Source organism: Haliotis rufescens, unplaced genomic scaffold (genome assembly GCF_023055435.1).
Source record: "Haliotis rufescens isolate VD_foot unplaced genomic scaffold, xgHalRufe1.0.p SCAF_5, whole genome shotgun sequence".
In the NCBI taxonomy this organism is placed as follows: domain Eukaryota; kingdom Metazoa; phylum Mollusca; class Gastropoda; order Lepetellida; family Haliotidae; genus Haliotis; species Haliotis rufescens.
In genome coordinates this window covers 3,557,549-3,578,282 of record NW_025964223.1, presented here as the reverse complement: position 1 = coordinate 3,578,282, position 20,734 = coordinate 3,557,549, and the positions used below count along the sequence as shown (strand labels likewise).

The 20,734-nt window shown below is 44.3% G+C and overlaps 1 protein-coding gene across 4 annotated transcripts in view; it reads left to right on the top strand.

Moving 5' to 3' along the window:
• LOC124133539 (multidrug resistance-associated protein 1-like) overlaps positions 1–20,734 on the top strand; it is a 35,936-nt gene continuing 15,202 nt past the window's right edge. The window contains exons 1-14 of one of the 4 annotated variants that reach the window (XM_048384421.1): positions 1–120; positions 2,100–2,161; positions 3,035–3,154; positions 7,184–7,306; positions 9,494–9,671; positions 10,130–10,450; positions 11,465–11,602; positions 12,726–12,869; positions 13,724–13,796; positions 13,931–14,003; positions 14,658–14,784; positions 15,510–15,686; positions 18,494–18,661; positions 19,481–19,658. In XM_048384421.1, coding sequence (XP_048240378.1) covers positions 109–120; positions 2,100–2,161; positions 3,035–3,154; positions 7,184–7,306; positions 9,494–9,671; positions 10,130–10,450; positions 11,465–11,602; positions 12,726–12,869; positions 13,724–13,796; positions 13,931–14,003; positions 14,658–14,784; positions 15,510–15,686; positions 18,494–18,661; positions 19,481–19,658 — 1,894 coding nt within the window. In that variant the 5' untranslated portion in view covers positions 1–108. Of the gene's footprint in view, positions 121–1,922; positions 2,162–3,034; positions 3,155–7,183; positions 7,307–9,493; positions 9,672–10,129; positions 10,451–11,464; positions 11,603–12,725; positions 12,870–13,723; positions 13,797–13,930; positions 14,004–14,657; positions 14,785–15,509; positions 15,687–18,493; positions 18,662–19,480; positions 19,659–20,734 lie in introns of those variants that run through there. The other 3 variants (XM_048384422.1, XM_048384423.1, XM_048384420.1) reach the window with 3 other exon arrangements.

The following is a 20,734-nucleotide window of genomic DNA, read 5'->3' as shown; positions in this document are numbered from 1 at the left end:
CGCTACAACGAAGCCGCTATTGCACAATGAGTTGAAAGTGACCAAGCGATCACTTACCCAGCATCGCAGCAGCGTGAACGACTACACCCCAACAGCCCGCCACACAACATGAGCTGTCAGGCAAGTACGACGTTTGTACAGTGAAACCTCGCTAGTCCGGATCCCGTTATTCCGGCAACCCTGCTTTCTGGGCGACTTGCGTTGGGAACGGTACAAAATCCACAAGGGGTCTACGAATCTATAAATGACTCCGCACCGTGAAGTGTTCATCCGGGCGTTTGGAACGGTTCGGTCCAGATTAACGACACTGCAGGAGTTTTCACTGCAGGAGAGCACGGGTGGCTCAGTTGTCAAGGAAGCTGCGATTCGCTGTGGAGAGTTAAGTCCCTATGGCACGTCAGAAACCTATGATTGTGGGTTCGAATCCCGGTTCACCCTCATTATGTTTTTAGGTTTACCAGCACCATGCTCGCGCTTGTGGGTTTCAACATCTGGATGTTATGGTATATATTACAGTGACAGTAATAAGGACACTTCAAGATACCAATATCTCTGTTATGCGCATGACACCTACTACAACGTATAGCTCCAGACTGGGTACGGGCTCCATGATACTTATGACAACGTATAGCTCCAGACTGGGTACGGTCTCCATGACACTTATGACAACGTATAGCTGCAGACTGGGTACGGGCTCCATGACACTTATGACAACGTATAGCTCCAGACTGGATACCGGCTCCATGACACTTATGACAACGTATATAGCTCCAGACTGGGTACGGGCTCCATGACACTTATGACAACGTATAGCTCCAGACTGGGTACGGGCTCCATGACACTTATGACAACGTATAGCTGCAGACTGGGTACGGGCTCCATGACACTTATGACATCGTATAGCTCCAGACTGGGTAAGGGCTCCATGACACTTATGACAACGTATAGTTCCAGACTGGGTACGGGCTCCATGACACTTATGACAACGTATAGTTCCAGACAGGGTAAGGGCTCCATGACACTTGTGACAACGTATAGTTCCAGACTCGGTACGGGCTCCATGACACTTATGACAACGTGTAGTTCCAGACTGGGTACGGGCTCCATGACACTTATGACAACGTACAGCTCCAGACTGGGTACGGGCTCCATGACACTTATGACAACGTATAGCTCCAGACTGGGTACGGGCTCCATGACACTTATGACAACGTACAGCTCCAGACTGGGTACGGGCTCCATGACACTTATGACAACGTATAGCTCCAGACTGGGTACGGGCTCCATGACACTTATGACAATGTATAGCTCCAGACTGGGTACGGGCTCCATGACACTTATGACAACGTATAGCTCCAGACTGGGTACAGGCTCCATGACACTTATGACAACGTATAGCTCCAGACTGGGTACGGACTCCATGACACTTATGACAACGTATAGCTCTAGACTGGGTACGGTCTCCATGACACTTATGACAACGTATAGCTCCAGACTGGGTACGGGCTCCATGACACTTATGACAACGTATAGCTCCAGACTGGGTACGGGCTCCATGACACTTATGACAACGTATAGTTCCAGACTGGGTACGGGCCCCATGACACTTATGACAACAAATAGCTCCAGACTGGGTATGGGCTCCATGACACTTATGACAACGTATAGCTCTAGACTGGGTACGGGCTCCATAACACTTATGACAACGTATAGTTCCAGACAGGGTAAGGGATCCATGACACTTATGACAACGTATAGTTCCAGACTGGGTACGGGCTCCATGACACTTATGACAACGTATAGTTCCAGACTGGGTACGGGCTCCATGACACTTATGACAACGTATAGTTCCAGACTGAGTACGGGCTCCATTACCTTATGACAACGTATAGCTCTAGACTGGATACAAGGTCCATGACACTTGATACAACATATAGTTCTAGACTGGGTACGGCTTCTATGGCAGTTATTTGTGATTTTTGATATTTTACCGCCGCTTTACTGATTGTTATATCTGTCTTACCATATTTGTTCACGTTTGAGCCACAATCATGTTTACTCCCGTGTTGATTCCAAACGATATCTTGAATATCCCACAGCCTCCGTCACCTCTCTCCATCTCATCCACACTCTCAAGAATCTCCTTTGCATGGGCCAATGGGTGAGTCTTTATACCGACATACAGTGACTGTAACATGTATAGGAAATCTCATTACACTGATAATGTGATCAGGTTGAAGATACGCGTTTAAACAACGTAAGAACATTCGACAGGGCAGACCATTCCAAACGAGAGCACGTTATGACGACTACAACTGATTACGTTGTGTTGCACAAACAGATGAGATTACCGCTTGAACTCCCCATGCTAAAATAATGAACTGTTCTGTAGGCACGGGGATAGAGCCATAGATATTTAATGTGAGTGTGTTCCGAGTTTTACCAAAAGTAGATTTTACTTTCACGTTTAAGTGGCCTTCAAACAGCGGGAGACAATCAATCAAACTTTATTCATGGTACTGATGAGACCAAAGGCTTATAGTACATTGTCTGGGGCGTTTTACAAATTCATACATTTTCTTAGTGTCATAGCATGATAAATGAACACTGATAAATTTCTATTAGTTTCTGTACAATCACATGTCATTAATTTACAGAATTTGTTACCGTTTGGGTTGTAAAAATACGTATTTAGATATTTTGCTTTTAAATCATTATACACTGGACATACACATAAAAAGTGATATTCATCTTCAATACAATCAGTTTTACAAATATCTAGGTTTTCTTGCAATACCTTCATATCTGCCTGTTTCAATAAATATAGATCATGTGAGCCACAACGAAATCGAGAAAGAGCTGTTCTAAACTTATGTAAATTTACACTTTAGAGAAAAGGTTCTGGTATAATAGTAGTCTTCAATGTAGTCTAGTTTGTGTCAGCCACAGTCCTATATATCTGCTTTCTGTGGAACACAAAATCACTTAAAGACCAACATGTTATCCAGGGAACTTATTTATCCACAATTGCCAGACTTATCACAAAAGGTGAAAAGAAGTTGCTACGTGACGATGACGTTGACGACGTCGCAGCTGAAGACCAGTGCAACAACATCGACAGAGTGGTGGAGCAGTCATGGGCAAGGGAGACAAAGTAAGAAAACAACTGGGTTTGCAGCTTGTAATTTGTAAATATTCTACATATTTTGTCACAATGTATATCTGCATGTTTAACTGTGAGTACCAGTACAAAAGAAATACTTACTTCGTGTCTGGATCTTCAGGCAGAAAAGATAATCATTTGTGAGCATAAGTGTTTGTCACCAGTGGATATCAATCAATTGTTGCAGAAATATACGAATGAGAGATTTACATAGTGAGTGAGTCAGGAGATAACAGAGCTAGGCTACCTGTAGTTTTATATACCACGCTAAAGTGAATTTGGAACCGACCAGGCAGCGGTGTTTTAATCAGCAGTGGTTATTTGTGATTTAAAGCCTCTGATTGACCAACTAGAATCGAGAATTTTACAAATTCATGTACATGTGTTCCGTTTAGCAATATTTCAGCTTTATCTAGCTGTAAATAATCGAGTCTTCACCAGGCAAACCAGTGACTGAAATCATGAGCAGCGGTCCCTCGATGTAGGATGATACACAATCTTCCATGTCACAGAGTCTGACCACCCGATTCCCATTGTAGTCTAGGCGTTAGCATCGGGAAAGCCATGACAACGTAGCACATCTAGCATCCTGTGATGGCTCCCACATACGATACATGTACTTGTGTTATAACATGATCCTGTATTAAATTGTTTAATAGGCATTTCTTAGAAGTTGATAGATGACACAGTAAGCAATAACATTATAGATAACAGCTTCTTTATCATACTGTGATAGCGACATTTCGGTGAAGATTCTTATAAGCAAGACATGATCCCGTGTCCTGACTCCTAACATGGTTCTCTGTAATGACTCACAACACGGTCCCCTGTAATGACTCACAACATGATCTTCTGTAATGACTCACAACATGATCTTCTGTAATGACTCACAACATGATCTTCTGTAATGACTCACAACACGGTCCTCTGTAATGACTCACAACACGATCCCGTGTAATGGCTCCTAACATGATTCTCTGTAATGACTCACAACATGATCCTCTGTAATGACTCACAACACGATCCTCTGTAATGGCTCCTAACATGATCCTTTGTAATGACTCACAACACGATCCTCTGTAATGGCTCCTAACATGATCCTCTGTAATGACTCACAACACGACCCTCTGTAATGACTCACAACACGATCCCGTGTCCTGACTCCTAACATGGTTCTCTGTAATGAGTCACAACGTGATCCCCTGTAATGACTCACAACATGATCCCCTGTAATGACTCACAACATGATCCCCTGTAATGACTCACAACATGATTCCCTGTAATGACTCACAACACGATCCTCTGTAATGACTCACAACATGATCCCCTGTAATGACTCACAACATGATCCTCTGTAATGACTCACAACATGATCTTCTGTAATGACTCACAACATGATCTTCTGTAATGGCTCCTAACATGGTTCTCTGTAATGACTCACAACACGGTCCTCTGTAATGACTCACAACATGATCTTCTGTAATGACTCACAACATGATCTTCTGTAATGACTCACAACATGATCTTCTGTAATGACTCACAACACGGTCCTCTGTAATGACTCACAACACGATCCCGTGTAATGGCTCCTAACATGATTCTCTGTAATGACTCACAACATGATCCTCTGTAATGACTCACAACACGATCCTCTGTAATGGCTCCTAACATGATCCTCTGTAATGACTCACAACACGACCCTCTGTAATGACTCACAACACGATCCCGTGTCCTGACTCCTAACATGGTTCTCTGTAATGACTCACAACATGATCCCCTGTAATGACTCACAACACGATCCTCTGTAATGACTCACAACATGATCCCCTGTAATGACTCACAACATGATCCTCTGTAATGACTCACAACACGATCCTCTGTAATGACTCACAACATGATCCTCTGTAATGACTCACAACACGACCCTCTGTAATGACTCACAACACGATCCCGTGTCCTGACTCCTAACATGGTTCTCTGTAATGACTCACAACATGATCCCCTGTAATGACTCACAACATGATCCCGTGTAATGACTCACAACATGATCCCCTGTAATGACTCACAACACGATCCTCTGTAATGACTCACAACATGATCCCCTGTAATGACTCACAACACGATCCTCTGTAATGACTCACAACATGATCCCCTGTAATGACTCACAACATGATCCTCTGTAATGACTCACAACACGATCCTCTGTAATGGCTCCTAACATGATCCTCTGTAATGACTCACAACACGACCCTCTGTAATGACTCACAACACGATCCCGTGTCCTGACTCCTAACATGGTTCTCTGTAATGACTCACTACATGATCCCCTGTAATGACTCACAACATGATCCCCTGTAATGACTCACAACATGATCCTGTGTCCTGACTCCTAACATGGTTCTCTGTAATGACTCACAACATGATCCTCTGTAATGACTCACAACATGATCCCCTGTAATGACTCACACCATGATCCTCTGTAATGACTCACATCATCATCCCGTGTAATGACTCACAACATGATCCTCTGTAATGACTCACAACATGTTTCTCTGTAATGACTCACAAACTGATCCTCTGTAATGACTCATAACATGATCCTGTGTAATGACTCACAAAATGATCCCCTGTAATGACTCACAACATGATCCCCTGTAATGACTCACAAAATGATCCCCTGTAATGACTCACAACATGATCCCCTGTAATGACTCACAAAATGATCCCCTGTAATGACTCACAACATGATCCTCTGTAATGACTCATAACACGATCCTCTGTAATGACTCACAAAATTATCCCCTGTAATGACTCACAACATGATCCCCTGTAATGACTCACAAAATGATCCTATGTAATGACTCACAACATGATCCCCTGTAATGACTCACGACATGATCTTCTGTAATGACTCACAACATGATCCCCTGTAATGACTCATGACATGATCCTCTGTAATGACTCACAACATGATCTTCTGAAATTACTCACAACATGATCCCCTGTAATAACTCATAACATGATCCCCTGTAATGACTCATAACACGATCCTCTCTAATGACTCACAACACGAACCTCTGTAATGACTCACAACATGATCCCGTGTCCTGACTCACAACATGATTCTCTGTAATGACCCACAAAATGATCCTCTGTAATGACTCACAACATTATCCTCTGTAATGACTCACAACATGATTCTCTGTAATGACTCACAGCATGGTCTTCTGTAATGACTCACAACACGATTCTCTGTAATGAGTCACAACATGATCCTCTGTCCTGACTCACACCATGATCCCGTATAATGACTCACAACACGACCCTCTGTAATAACTCACAACATGATCCCGTGTCCTGACTCCTTACATGGTTCTCTGTAATGACTCACAACATGATCCCCTGTAATGACTCACAACATGATCTTCTGTAGTGACTCACAACATGATCCCCTGTAATGACTCATAACATGATCCCCTGTAATGACTCACAACACGACCCTCTGTAATAACTCACAACATGATCCTGTGTCCTGACTCCTTACATGGTTGTCTGTAATGACTCACAACATGATCCCCTGTAATGACTCACAACATGATCTTCTGTAGTGACTCACAACATGATCCCCTGTAATGACTCATAACATGATCCCCTGTAATGACTCACAACATGATCCTCTGTAATAACTCACAACATGATCCCCTGTAATGACTCACAACATGATCTTCTGTAGTGACTCACAACATGATCCCCTGTAATGACTCATAACATGATCCCCTGTAATGACTCACAACATGATTCTCTGTAAGGACTCACAACACGATCCTGTGTCCTGACGATGGACGGTCCCCTGATCATGGGTTCGAATCCCGGATCCGATTATGATCCTTGATCTGTGAGCATCATTCATGTGTTTGCGATGGACATCTAGGCCCTGAGCCAAGACCTTCCAATACTGAGTCGTCACAAGCAGTGTTGTCTAAATCCACTCACTTGATCATCATTTCTATTTATTTCCAGACACAGTCGCTCTCCCTCCCTAGCTCTGGCGCTGGTCAGGTCATTCAGCGGGATGTTGGTCCTAGCGCAAAGCTGCCGCCTCATTCAGTTCGCATGTACCGTGAATGCTCCACTGATTTTACGGTATGTGCAAATGATAAAAACGTCTTTGTTCATGAATCGTTTCACAAACTTAATAATATTATTGATTCATTTCATTTCAATTTTGAAAGTCGATAACATTTTGGTTAACAAGCGATTGAAAGATATTCCTGTCACGATTAAAGACAAATTTAGATTAATGATGGGACAAAACGATTTATGCTTGCTAGAAATATTTGTTTGTTTTTGTTGTTTAATGCCGAATTGGGCGAATATTCAAGCAAAATGACGGCGGTCTGTATATATTCGAGTATGGACCCAACAATCCTGTGATTGACATAATGGGCATCGATCAACGCAGTAAGGATATGATGACGAAAAATATACCAAGTCAGCGAGGCTGACCACCCGATCCATTTCGTCGTCTCTTAAGACCAACATAGTCTCATATTACGACCAACATACTTGCCTCTTATGACCAACATAGTCGCATGTTACGACCAACATACTTGCCTATTATGACCAACATAGTCGCATGTTACGACCAACATACTTGCCTATTATGACCAACATAGTCGCATGTTACGACCAACGTACTAGCCTATTATGACCAACATAGTCGCATGTTACGACCAACATACTTGCCTATTATGACCAACATAGTCGCATGTTACGACCAACATACTAGCCTATTATGACCAACATAGTCGCATGTTACGACCAACACACTTGCCTATTATGACCAACATAGTCGCATGTTACGACCAACACACTTGCCTATTATGACCAACATAGTCGCATGTTACGACCAACATACTAGCCTATTATGACCAACATAGTCGCATGTTACGACCAACATACTAGCCTATTATGACCAACATAGTCGCATGTTACGACCAACATACTTGCCTCTTATGACCAACATAGTCGCATGTTACGACCAACATAGTCGCCTCTTATGACCAACATAGTCGCATGTTACGACCAACACACTTGCCTATTATGACCAACATAGTCGCATGTTACGACGAACATAGTCGCATGTTACGACCAACATACTTGCCTCTTATGACCAACATAGTCGCATGTTACGACCAACATAGTCGCCTCTTATGACCAACATAGTCGCATGTTACGACCAACATAGTCGCCTCTTATGACCAACATAGTCGCATGTTACGACCAACACACTTGCCTCTTATGACCAACATAGTCGCATGTTACGACCAACATACTTGCCTCTTATGACCAACATACTTGCCTATTACGACCAACATAGTCGCATGTTACGACCAACATAGTCGTCTGTTACGACCAACATAGTCGCTTCTTACGACCCACATACTCACATGCTACGACCAACATAGTCGCATGTTACGACCAACACACTTGCCTCTTATGACCAACATAGTCGCATGTTATGACTAACATACTTGCCTATTACGACCAACATAGTCGCATGTTACGACCAACATAGTCGCTTCTTACGACCCACATACTCACATGCTACGACCAACATAGTCGCATGTTACGACGAACATACTCGCCTGTACGACCAACATAGTCGCGTTGTGGCGTTGTTACCCCAAACATGCGAGTGTTGAAAAGTGCAAAGACAAATCCCACTTCTTTTAGCACTTCTGATCATTACACAGCTCTAGGGTCCCGTTCCAGAAAGCAATCTTACCGTTATGACGATCGTAGCTCCCGCAGACTTATGACACACTTAGCGCCACCTCCCGTTCCACAAAGGAAGCCCGGGACATCCGTGGTAGATTAGCTCCCCAGAACCCAGCGCTTGTAAAGTCTGACTGATAGGGTTCGAGCGGCTACAATGTGTGGCCTCTCAGATAGTATAGCACGGCATGGATCGATGTTCAAATTATTTTGTTTGTTTGTTGTTTAACGCCGCACTCAGCACTATTTCAGCTATGACGGCGGTCTGTAAATAATCGAGTTTGGACCAGACAATCCAATGATTGACATCATGAGCATCGATCCACGCAATAGAGATATGATGACATGCATCAACCAAGTCGGCAAGCCTGACCACCCGATCCCGTTAGTCGCGCAGTCGCCTTGATGCTGAAGACCTATTCTTACCAGGATTTTCCCGGGTCTCGATGTTCATGCGTTGGTCCAGAAGCGGGTATTTACATGACTCAAGCATATATCTGTAACATTGATGACTGCGGTGTAAAATAACATCGACTCATGCACTCACTCCAGCCAGCTGATCACCTACCTTGACGCGGGGCCCACGGGGATGGGGCGTGGTCTGGGTCTCATCGTGGCCTTCTTCCTGAACCAGATCGGGTTCAGCCTGTTCATTGAGCACTCCTTCCACAGCTGCAGTCGCCTCGGTCGCAGTGTCAGAACAGCCATGTGTTCCGCCATCTTCAAGAAGGTAGGTCATTCGGATCCACTCGGCTTCTTTCGTTACCTAATACCTCAGTCATCAATGGAGTAGTGATATTTCATAATTTCACCGATTACCGCACTTTGACGAATCCCTCCGCTTATAGTTCGTACAACACGAAGGCCGATTTTGAGAAGAAATAAATCATGACAGATAGGAATTTGGTATACAATTTGATATATGGCAACATTTCAGTAAGGGTCACGACTGCAACCAGATTGTGTCATGTAATGTGATCGTCACGTGATCCAGTAACGATTCGAATTCCAAAATGGATTCCTCCTAATACTGGCCAAGAAAACCTATGGGATTGACTTCAGCGGAGTTTAATGGATTTGTTGCGTTCTAAGTTAATATAAATATAAAAATCCCGTGCAGATTTTACAATTGGCGGTTTAAGCTACAGCTATTTGTTAAAATTAGTTTTATGTTTTGTGTTTAAAAAGAGTCTCTCCATCTCCAACAAAGCTCGACAGAAGTATTCCTCAGGTGAACTCACCACCCTCATGTCAGTCAACGCCAGCCAGGCCGGCTCGTATTTTGATCAACTCAGCACGATCGTGCTCAGCCCATTCCTGGCGGTGGTCATATTTTATCGCCTGTTCAACCTGCTCGGCATGGCGGCGGTGTTTGCCTTGACGGTGATGTTGGTGCTCATCCCGACCAACCTGTTGATGACGGAGAGAGCGGAGATTGTTGACAAGGAGAGGATGAAGAAGATGGAGAAGAGGATGAAGCTGCTAACAGAGGTCCTCAACGGTATCAAGGTGAGTCGACCTCTGATGTAACGACATCAAGGTGAGTCGACCTCTGATGTAACGGTATCAAGGTGAGTCGACCTCTGACGAACGGCATTAATGTGAGTCGACCTCTGACGAACGGCATTAATGTGAGTCGACCTCTGATGTAACGGCATTAATGTGAGTCGATATCTGATGTAACGGCATTAATGTGAGTCATCTCTGATGTAACGGCATTAATGTGAGTCGTCCTCTGATGTAACGGCATCAAGGTGAGTCGACCTCTGATGTAACGGCATTAATGTGAGTCGGTTTCTGATGTAACAGCATTAATGGGAGTCGACCTCTGATGTAACTGCATGAAGGTGAGTCGACCTCTGATGTAACGGCATTAATGTGAGTCGACCTCTGATGTAACGGCATCAAGGTGAGTCGTCCTCTGGTGTAACGGCATCAAGGTGAGTCGACCTCTGATGTAACGGCATCAAGGTGAGTCGTCCTCTGATGTAACGGCATCAAGGTGAGTCGACCTCTGATGTAACGGCATTAATGTGAGTCGACCTCTGATGTAACGGCATTAATGTGAGTCGACCTCTGATGTAACTGCATGAAGGTAAGTCGACCTCTGATGTAACGGCATTAATGTGAGTCGACCTCTGATGTAACGGCATAAAGGTGAGTCGTCCTCTGATGTAACGGCATCAAGGTGAGTCGTCCTCTGATGTAACGGTATCTAGGGAGTGCTAAGCATGTTGCTCCTTTAATCCTTTCGACTAGACATGCATCTGTCCCAAGATTCTCGTTGGATAACAAGCATGGGGTACTGGGGACCAACTCTACCCCGGAATTTCGACGTCATTATTCTAGTCTTTAAACTTCCACTTTATGACAAGCATGGGGTACTGAGGACTACTCTACCCCGGAATTTCGACGTCATTATTCTAGTCTTTAAACTTCCACTTCATGACAAGCATGGGATACTGGGGACTACTCTACCCCGGAATCCCCATGGAACGCTCATAGTCTGATTTCTCCTTGCAGGTGGTGAAGTTGAATGGATGGGAGGGGTGTTTCGGGCGGAGGGTGATGTCGGCGAGGGAGGATGAGCTGGACGTCCTGAGACGCTTCTACATCATCACTGCCCTCTTCAGCTTCTCGTGGACAGTCGTGCCATATATAGTAACACCACACTTCCATATTACATTCGATTCAGTTATTGCCTTGAAGCTCACGTTAGACTATCTAGTCTAGTTTAAGTGACGCTGGTAAAACATTCGCCTCAGGAGTCGCTTGTGTCGCTTTGTCGTGCCAGAATCCAAAGGTCGTTGGTTCAAATCCAAGAATCGTTCCGAGTGATGAAGTGTTGCCCGAGCTTCACCTCTCAGACCTGCATCACTTTGGGCCTCCTCCAATATCAAACTGACACACCAGTATATAGGTACAGCCTGTATAAAGAGTTTACAATTCTCCTGAAACCAGAAAAATACCTTTCCATTATTACTGAAATAGAGTATCGCAATGTTATGATAAGGCTTAGAGCCGGGCTACTAAGACTTAAGGTAAACGAAGGTAGATGGGCTTATATTGATTTACGTTTACGACTCTGCCCCATATGTTAAACAAGTATAGAGAATGAATGTCATTTTACTTTAGAATGTGAATGTTACAACGATATTAGACAACTGTATTTACCAACAACTTTTTGCCATAATCCAAATATGCATAAATTTAAAACGCTGCTGTCATCTTCATGTAAACAATTACTTGGAAAACTATGTAAATACCTGTATTACATCTATGAAAGAAGACGTAATTATGAAAAGCCTGTAAATCGGTAAATTTGTACCTGACATTACCTTTTTTCATGTACCACACTATTTCAAATGTACGTATTGTATATGGGCCAGTGGCCTTCGTACAAATAAAGACTTCTTCTTCTATATAACTGAGATAATGTTATAAACTGAGTTAAACCAAACTCACATGCAGATTTATACAAATACAAATACTATAATTCTCGCCCTTTCTCAATCCACACTCATTGGTAAAACGTGCAGCCATTCATTTATACAATCGTACCATGATCCACATCAAGGACAATAAGACAATGAAACATCTCCTTTATTTACTCGATAGATTGAAAATATGTATCTCCTTGAAACAATATCTGAACCAGGCCTTTATTCATGGCAGTCGACTGTTCAAGGATTTACGATACCTTACCTCATTGTGATAAACAGAATACGAACATGCATCATAACGGCTACGTGTGTTATATACACTTGCGATGTACCTGTGACAGATCTCCGTGGTGACGTTTGCCGCCTATGTGTACCTGACCGGGGACGCCCTGGACGCCCAAACAGCGTTTGTCGTCATCTCCTACCTCAACATCCTCAACTACAGCTTGAACGAGACGTCTCTTGTTTTCCTCTTCCTCCTGAAGGTAAATGAATAGAGCATATATAAATTGCAAATGATTCCGTGATTTTTCATATGTTTTTGCGTTTATGTCTTCTTTGACCGAAATAAAATTAGGTCTCTCCAACTAACGGACTACAGTTTTCTAATGAGCTGATAATAGAATAGAGGAGGTTTGTGTTGCATTATTGCGCTGGACGATGTCACTGAAATCACTAAATACCGATTGTAACTCCATAAACCTAAATGATATTGAAGTCAGTTCCAATAACCCACGACCTGCCATAATTCCAGGGCCAAATATTATTCACTGAAATTCTGAGACGTATGAAATGGCATCCCAACAGAGAAACTTCACAGACGTCAGTCTATTGTTCAGATGACGTCATGATGTTAATGTGCTAGATCATAAACAATGGGTGAGTGAGTGAGTGAGTTCGGTTTCGGTTAGCAATATTCCATCAATATCACCGTGGGGGACACCAGAAATGGGCTTCACGCATTGTACCCATCTCGGGAATCGAACCCGGGTCTTTGGCGTGACGAGCGAACGCTTTCACCACTAGGCTACCCGACTGCCCCAATGTGACGTCATATCGCTTCAACTGACCAAGCAGCACTGAGAATCAATGAAAATCTTTTGCAAATATCGTGAAAATATGACACTGGATTTGTCTGCCCGAACATATGGGTAATAGGGCCGAATATAATCACAGTAGTCTTTCAACTCTGATATAACAGTATGCTCATGCAATCAGTCACTGGTTTGCCTGGTGAAGACTCGTTTATTTGTAGGGCGCCGTGATATGGCAGGAATATTGCTGACAGACTGACCGTACAGGGTTTATGCGCTGTGTATGTCATGCATTGTTCCTTCAGATCAAACTACATCTCGGACGGATCCAAACCTTCCTCCTTGAAGACGACCACAAGACGGAAACCGCCAGCCCTGGTAAACAATGGGATATTTGGACATGTGTCTTCTGTGTATCTATATAATAATAATTATTCCTGTTCATATTTTAGTAAATTGATAGCATTGATAAGTTTCAGATTGTATGATTAGTTATTGAATGTTCTGATTAGTTACAGATTCTGCGGTCGAAATTCAAAATGGCGCCTTTACTTGGGATGATGAACGTGCATTTGTTCTCAAAAGGTAACATCTGTCAGATACACCTCCTCCCCCGTGGGATTTCTAGGGATTAATAGGTCATAATTATCTCGTGTTTGTTCTCAGGGCCCTAAAATCTGCTGATCGTGGGGATTTCGGAATAGAATTGGTTCCGGAAAACTGTCGTAAGAGGCGACAAAAATAGAAGGGGGACTCAGTTGACCGCGTTTCATCCTTCCCCGAAGCCGTGGGTAGGTTGCTCCTGCCTTCACTCACTTCAATGTGTTGCCCATAGTAACTATTTGCAAGCTGAGGTCATATAGCTGGTATATAGCTATATATTTTAGCAATATTCAAGCAACATTACGGCGAGAGACACCAAAATGGACTTCAAACATTATGCCTTGTCTTTCGACTGACGAGCTAACGCTGGAAGCAGTTCCTGTTTCAAAAATTAATTTATATTTTTTTAATAAAATGCATTTAAAGCTGGTACGAGAATTTTGTATTTGCAGTTTGTTTGTTTAAAGCCATGCGAGACATTATTTACTATTTCCGCAGTCTTTGAAGACATGCGTTGCTTTGGACGTACCTCCCCTGTTAATCCGGGACGTCATGGTTGTCTGTGTAAGACGGCGTTCAACTCAATACACTGTGTTTGGTGTTATACTACATCACTGTGATCATACATACTTACAGTGTAAACATGGAGATACCGAGAGGCAGTCTGACGGCTGTCGTTGGGCCAGTTGGTGCCGGTAAGTCGTCCCTGCTGTCGGCGATACTCGGCGAGATGGAGAGACTCGCGGGACACGTATATGTGAAGGTGAGTAGAAAAATAGTGATGCAAATATCAACAAACAGGTCCAACGAAGTCGTGGCGCAAGGACCGAGGATCGGATAGTCAAGCTGGGCGACTTGGCTGTTTGACGTGGGTCGTTTCTCATGGCTTCATTCACTGGTTTGTCTGGTCCAGAGTCAAGTACTGCATGTCTCCGTTACAAAGATGGCAAACACAAAAGGGGACATGGTGATCATTCATTAAACTGTGGAATCGAATCGTGGTCTTCGTCTTCGACCTGACGCGATTCGCTTTCAATGGGTTATCTTACACATGTATATGTATGAGTGAGTGAGGTAATATTAACGTTGCATCTATAACTGTCAGCCGTATAGCACCCAGAACAAATAATACATTAATAAAAAATATCGAAAACAAAATCCGGTGGTGTTTTCTACGGGGCTGCCATTTTGCTTTCAAAAACCCGAAAATTTGTAATTCTTATCAAAGGTGACTTTTCATGAATAAAGCATGCCAATTTGGAGATAAGTAATTAAGGAAGAGATTGGTATGTAGATCTTAGAAATATGTTAGCATCTGTAGACACGCGTAGATGTAGATGTACGCTGTGAATCCTACAGCGCACAAGGGCAGATTTTCCTCACGGGACGATCTGTAGTTCCCAGTGGTGACATATGGAAACTGATATTAAACGAGGAAAGGATGAGGGGACACGGTAACCATAGCTACCTACATGTGTATTCTCCCAGGGCCGCACAGCGTACCTCCCTCAACAAGCCTGGATCCAGAACGACACCCTGCAACGGAACATCCTCTTCGGGGGGCGGCTGGCGGAGGGGCGGTATGAAGACGTACTGGAAGCGTGTGCCCTCACCCCCGACCTCGCCCAGTTCCCGGGGGGAGACCAGGTGGAGATAGGCGAGAAGGTGAACTTTAAATCATATTATTTTTGGGTGGAGCCGCAATTGGCTATGCAGATCCATGCCAGGGTCCCAGCTCAGTCAATCCAAGTCAAGTCATGATCATGGGATTGGTCATGTTAGCTGCTAGGACGTGTTAGACATCGTGGGTTCGAATCCCTGGTTATGACTCCTGCTTTGAAAGCACCATATCCGTGCTCGTGGATTACAGCGAACTGGTCTGCGTGTGAACTTCGGACTGTCTTCCCACAAGTAGCTAACACGCCCTGGTGTAAGTGACACGCCCTGGTGTAAGTGACACGCCCTGGTGTAACGTACACGCCCTGGTGTAACTGACGCGCCCTGATATAACTAACACGCCCTGATGTAACGTACACGCCCTGGTGTAACTAACACGCCCTGATGTAACTGACGCGCCCTGATATAACTAACACGCCCTGATGTAACTGACACGCCCTGATGTAACTGACGCGCCCTGATATAACTAACACGCCCTGATGTAACGTACACGCCCTGGTGTAACTGACACGCCCTGATGTAACTGACGCGCCCTGATATAACTAACACGCCCTGATGTAACGTACACGCCCTGGTGTAACTAACACGCCCTAATGTAACTGACACGCCCTGATGTAACGTACACGCCCTGATGTAACTGACACGCCCTGATGTAACTGACACGCCCTGGTGTAACTGACACGCCCTGATGTAACTGACACGCCCTGATGTAACGTACACGCCCTGGTGTAACTGACACGCCCTGATGTAACGTACACGCCCTGGTGTAACGTACACGCCCTGGTGTAACTGACACGCCCTGATGTAACTGACACGCCCTGATATAACGTACACGCCCTAATGTAACGTACACGCCCTGGTGTAACTAACACGCCCTAATGTAACTGACGCGCCCTGATGTAACTGACACGCCCTGATGTAAGTGACACGCCCTGGTATAACTGACACGCCCTGATGTAACTGACACGCCCTGATGTAACTGACACGCCCTGACACAACTGACACGCCCTGGTGTAACTGACACACCCTGGTGTAACTGATGTCCTGATATAACTGACACACCCTGATATAACTGACGTCCTGATATAACTGACACACCCTGATGTAACTGACACGCCCTGATATAACTAACACGCCCTGATGTAACTGACATGCGATGATGTAACGTACACGCCCTGGCGTAACTGACACGCCCTTATGTAACTGACGCGCCCTGATGTAACTGACACGCCCTGATGTAACTGACACGCCCTAATGTAACTGACACGCCCTGATGTAACTGTCACGCCCTTATGTAACTGACGCGCCCTGATGTAACTGACACGCCCTGATGTAAGTGACACGCCCTAATGTAACTGACACGCCCTGATGTAACTGACACGCCCTGATGTAACGTACACGCCCTGATGTAACTGACACGCCCTGATATAACTAACACGCCCTGATGTAACGTACACGCCCTGGTGTAACTGACACGCCCTGATGTAACTGACATGCGATGATATAACTGACACGCCCTGACACAACTGACACGCCCTGGTGTAACTGACACACCCTGGTGTAACTGACGTCCTGATATAACTGACACACCCTGATATAACTGACGTCCTGATATAACTGACACACCCTGATGTAACTGACACGCCCTGATATAACTAACACGCCCTGATGTAACTGACACGCCCTGATATAACTGACACGCCCTGATGTAACTGACATGCGATGATATAACTGACACGCCCTGGTGTAACTGACATGCTGATATAACTGACGTCCTGATATAACTGACGTCCTGATATAACTGACGTCCTGGTGTAACTGACACTCCCTGATGTAACTGACACGCCCTGATATAACTGACACGCCCTGGTGTAGCTGACACGCCCTGATATAACTGACACGCCCTGATATAACTGACGTCCTGATATAACTGACACGCCCTGATATAACTGACACGCCCTGATGTAACTGACACGCCCGGATATAACTGACACGACCTGATATAACTGACGTCCTGATATAACTGACGCGCCCTGATGTAACTGACACGCCCTGATATAACTGACACACCCTGATATAACTGACGTCCTGATATAATTGACACGCCCTGATATAACTGACACGCCCTGATGTAACTGACGCCCTGATATAACTGATACGCCCTGATGTAACTAACACGCCCTGATGTTACTGATACTCCCTGATGTAACTGATACTCCCTGATGAAACTGAAACGGCGAACTCACTCACTCACAATATATTTATATATATGTTTGAGGGTGAGTTTGGCAGACTAAGATCATATCACGGTGTGATCAAGACTTTGTTTCAAATGCATCTGTACAACAGAAGTAATGTCTGTTATAAACTTTTTAAATATATTTGGGTTTAAAGTAACGGGACAATCTTACGAGGCTGTAGAGCGTATTTAGGCCTGTTTTTTTATTGTGATCTCTCTCGTAAAGAAGTGTGTCCCTACTAGCTTGAAATATAATGATTGATTTGAGGTGTCAGGACTGACGGAAGCCTAAAGAGGCTTCAAGTATTGGGGTAGAGGGTGTCGTGCATGTAGCACTAGTCTACCAAGGTAGTGATTTAAAAGCCTATTGGGGATTGGCAACATTGCCTTCACTCTTCTGAAATCTGGAAACAGTTTTCCTTTTCTATGGCATATATCAAATAAATTGCTATGGTGGCAAGGTTCTGATTCTGAGTGGACTCTGTAACGTATTGTCAGGAAGAGATAATGTTGCTTCCGACCTTGTATCTTTTAACGTTCCCTGTGTTGTAATCAGGGCATCAACTTGAGTGGGGGACAGAAGCAGAGAGTGTCTCTAGCCAGAGCTGTCTACAGTGATGCCGATGTCCTCCTTCTTGACGACCCCCTCAGCGCCGTGGACAACCACGTGGTGAGACACATCTTCAGGAACGTCATCAGCAACAACGGGCTCCTGAAAAACAAGGTCATTGCTCAATGGTTATCAAAACCGATCTTAGAACTTTGTAGTTTTTAAACCTCAGCATACAGTAAACTACGTTTGTAACGAACACGCTTATAACGAATTGACCGATGTAACGAACTTATTTTTAGTCCCGGCCATGTGTTGCATATATGCTGTATATATGCTTATAACGAACTACGGTTATTACGAACTAAAACGAGTGGTCCCTTTTAGTTCGTTATAACCGTAGTTTACTGTACATTTACTCGGGGTATCAATATTCAAGCTATGTCATGGCAGTGAACACCAGAAACGGGCTAACAGGACACCATCTTCTACAGGCAAAGGAGTAATTGACTGTAAAAGTCCAGTGTCCATCCTTGCCGTCTGCCGTGCAGATTTCGGTCGGTTGCAGGATTTGTGAAGCATGTGTGCCACCAACTCGGTGTCAACAGATATTTTCCAAATCTTTTCATGTTTTTAATCAAGGTGGCTCCGTGATTTGATGCGTACTTCGCGAAGTAAGACCTGCTTTATTACAATATAGTTCTTGATTATTGATCAGATCGTCTTGAGTGGGCCACGCAATTTTGTTTGAAGCAAATGCAAGTGATGTGAGAGGTTGAATCTGATTGGTCAGTAGGAGGGACATAGAAGGGACATAACTCGAAATAGCCACTGATGGCGCTACGATCGAGCCCGAAACTTCCAGCCTCGTTCGCAACTGGCTGGAACCGGACTTTACAATCAGATGACAGGTCACTGTGATATAGTGGGAATATTGCTGCGTGCAGCATTAAACAACATTCGTACTCATTAGAAACACCGTCGACATTGCAGACCCGACTACTGGTCACCCACAACATGTCCGTGCTGCCTCACGTGGATAACATACTGGTGGTCAGCGAAGGGTCAGTGGTGGAGTCGGGCGCCTACAGCCAGTTACTGGTCAACGAGGGTACATTCACCGCCATGTTGAAGCCACACCAGTCAGATGCAGATTACAACACAAACAGTGGTGATTATGAATACCCCAAAAAATACAAAATAATGTTAAACTATCATATACATTTTCTATCTGGTGGTCCAACTATCTATACAGAACAACTGCGAGTTGTTTCATAAGTGAGGTGAGGTGAAATTTGGTTTAACGTCGCCAAGATTATTGCACTTATACAGCAACGTGCATGCACGCGTGTGTGGCTGCTTGTACTAGTCCGGGCTCATGCCGATTTATAGTGCTAGCCCACTGAGATACCATGCCGCAGTTTTAACATGAATGCCCCACTCAGACACAGTATACTGACTCCGAGCCGACTAGTCCTTGTTTTAGCCCCTTAATGCCGAGCGCCAGACAGGGTAACAACAAGTACCATCTTTTAACGTCTTTTGATATGACGCGGCCGGGAATGGAACCCCGGACCTTCCGCTCTCCGGGCGGACGCTCTACCACTAGACCACGGAGGCGGTCGTTTCATAAGTGGCATACCGTAGAGTCAAGAATGTAAGGCAGTCATAAAGACCGGGCGTACTTTTTACAAGGGAATCATCCGTTATAAGACATTTCCCAGTGACCGTATTCGCTCTGTTCGTCTGTCTGGCACAAACCATATTTGGACTGGTACTAGTTTGTGCACATAACTATCATATGATACAACACAACCTGGCGGCAGTCGTTATCCTTATAAAACTGTTCAACTTATTTCGTTTACTTTTAATTTAGTGTTCCCTAATTTCTATCTTTAAGTGACATGTTACCGAATTTCTGTTATATCTTGTCATTCATTAACGGTCAGGTTGTGGGAACTATAGGCGTTTGTATCTGGCGTTACACTGTGTACAGTGACGTCATTCAATATTACTATTCCGTTGATCCCGTTTGTAGCGGAATAAGCCGAGTGGACGCGAGTGTGTACGAATCATATGCATGGAGTAATCTCCCTTGGTATATCCTATAAAGACGTTCGAACACTTAGCGCCCGGATGGCGCGCAGGGCTTCTGACTGAACAAGTTTAATGTGGTTGTGGTCGTACATTTTCGTTATAGTTTCAGTATGGAGACCGTCGCATTTATCAAACATGAATCGAAAATAT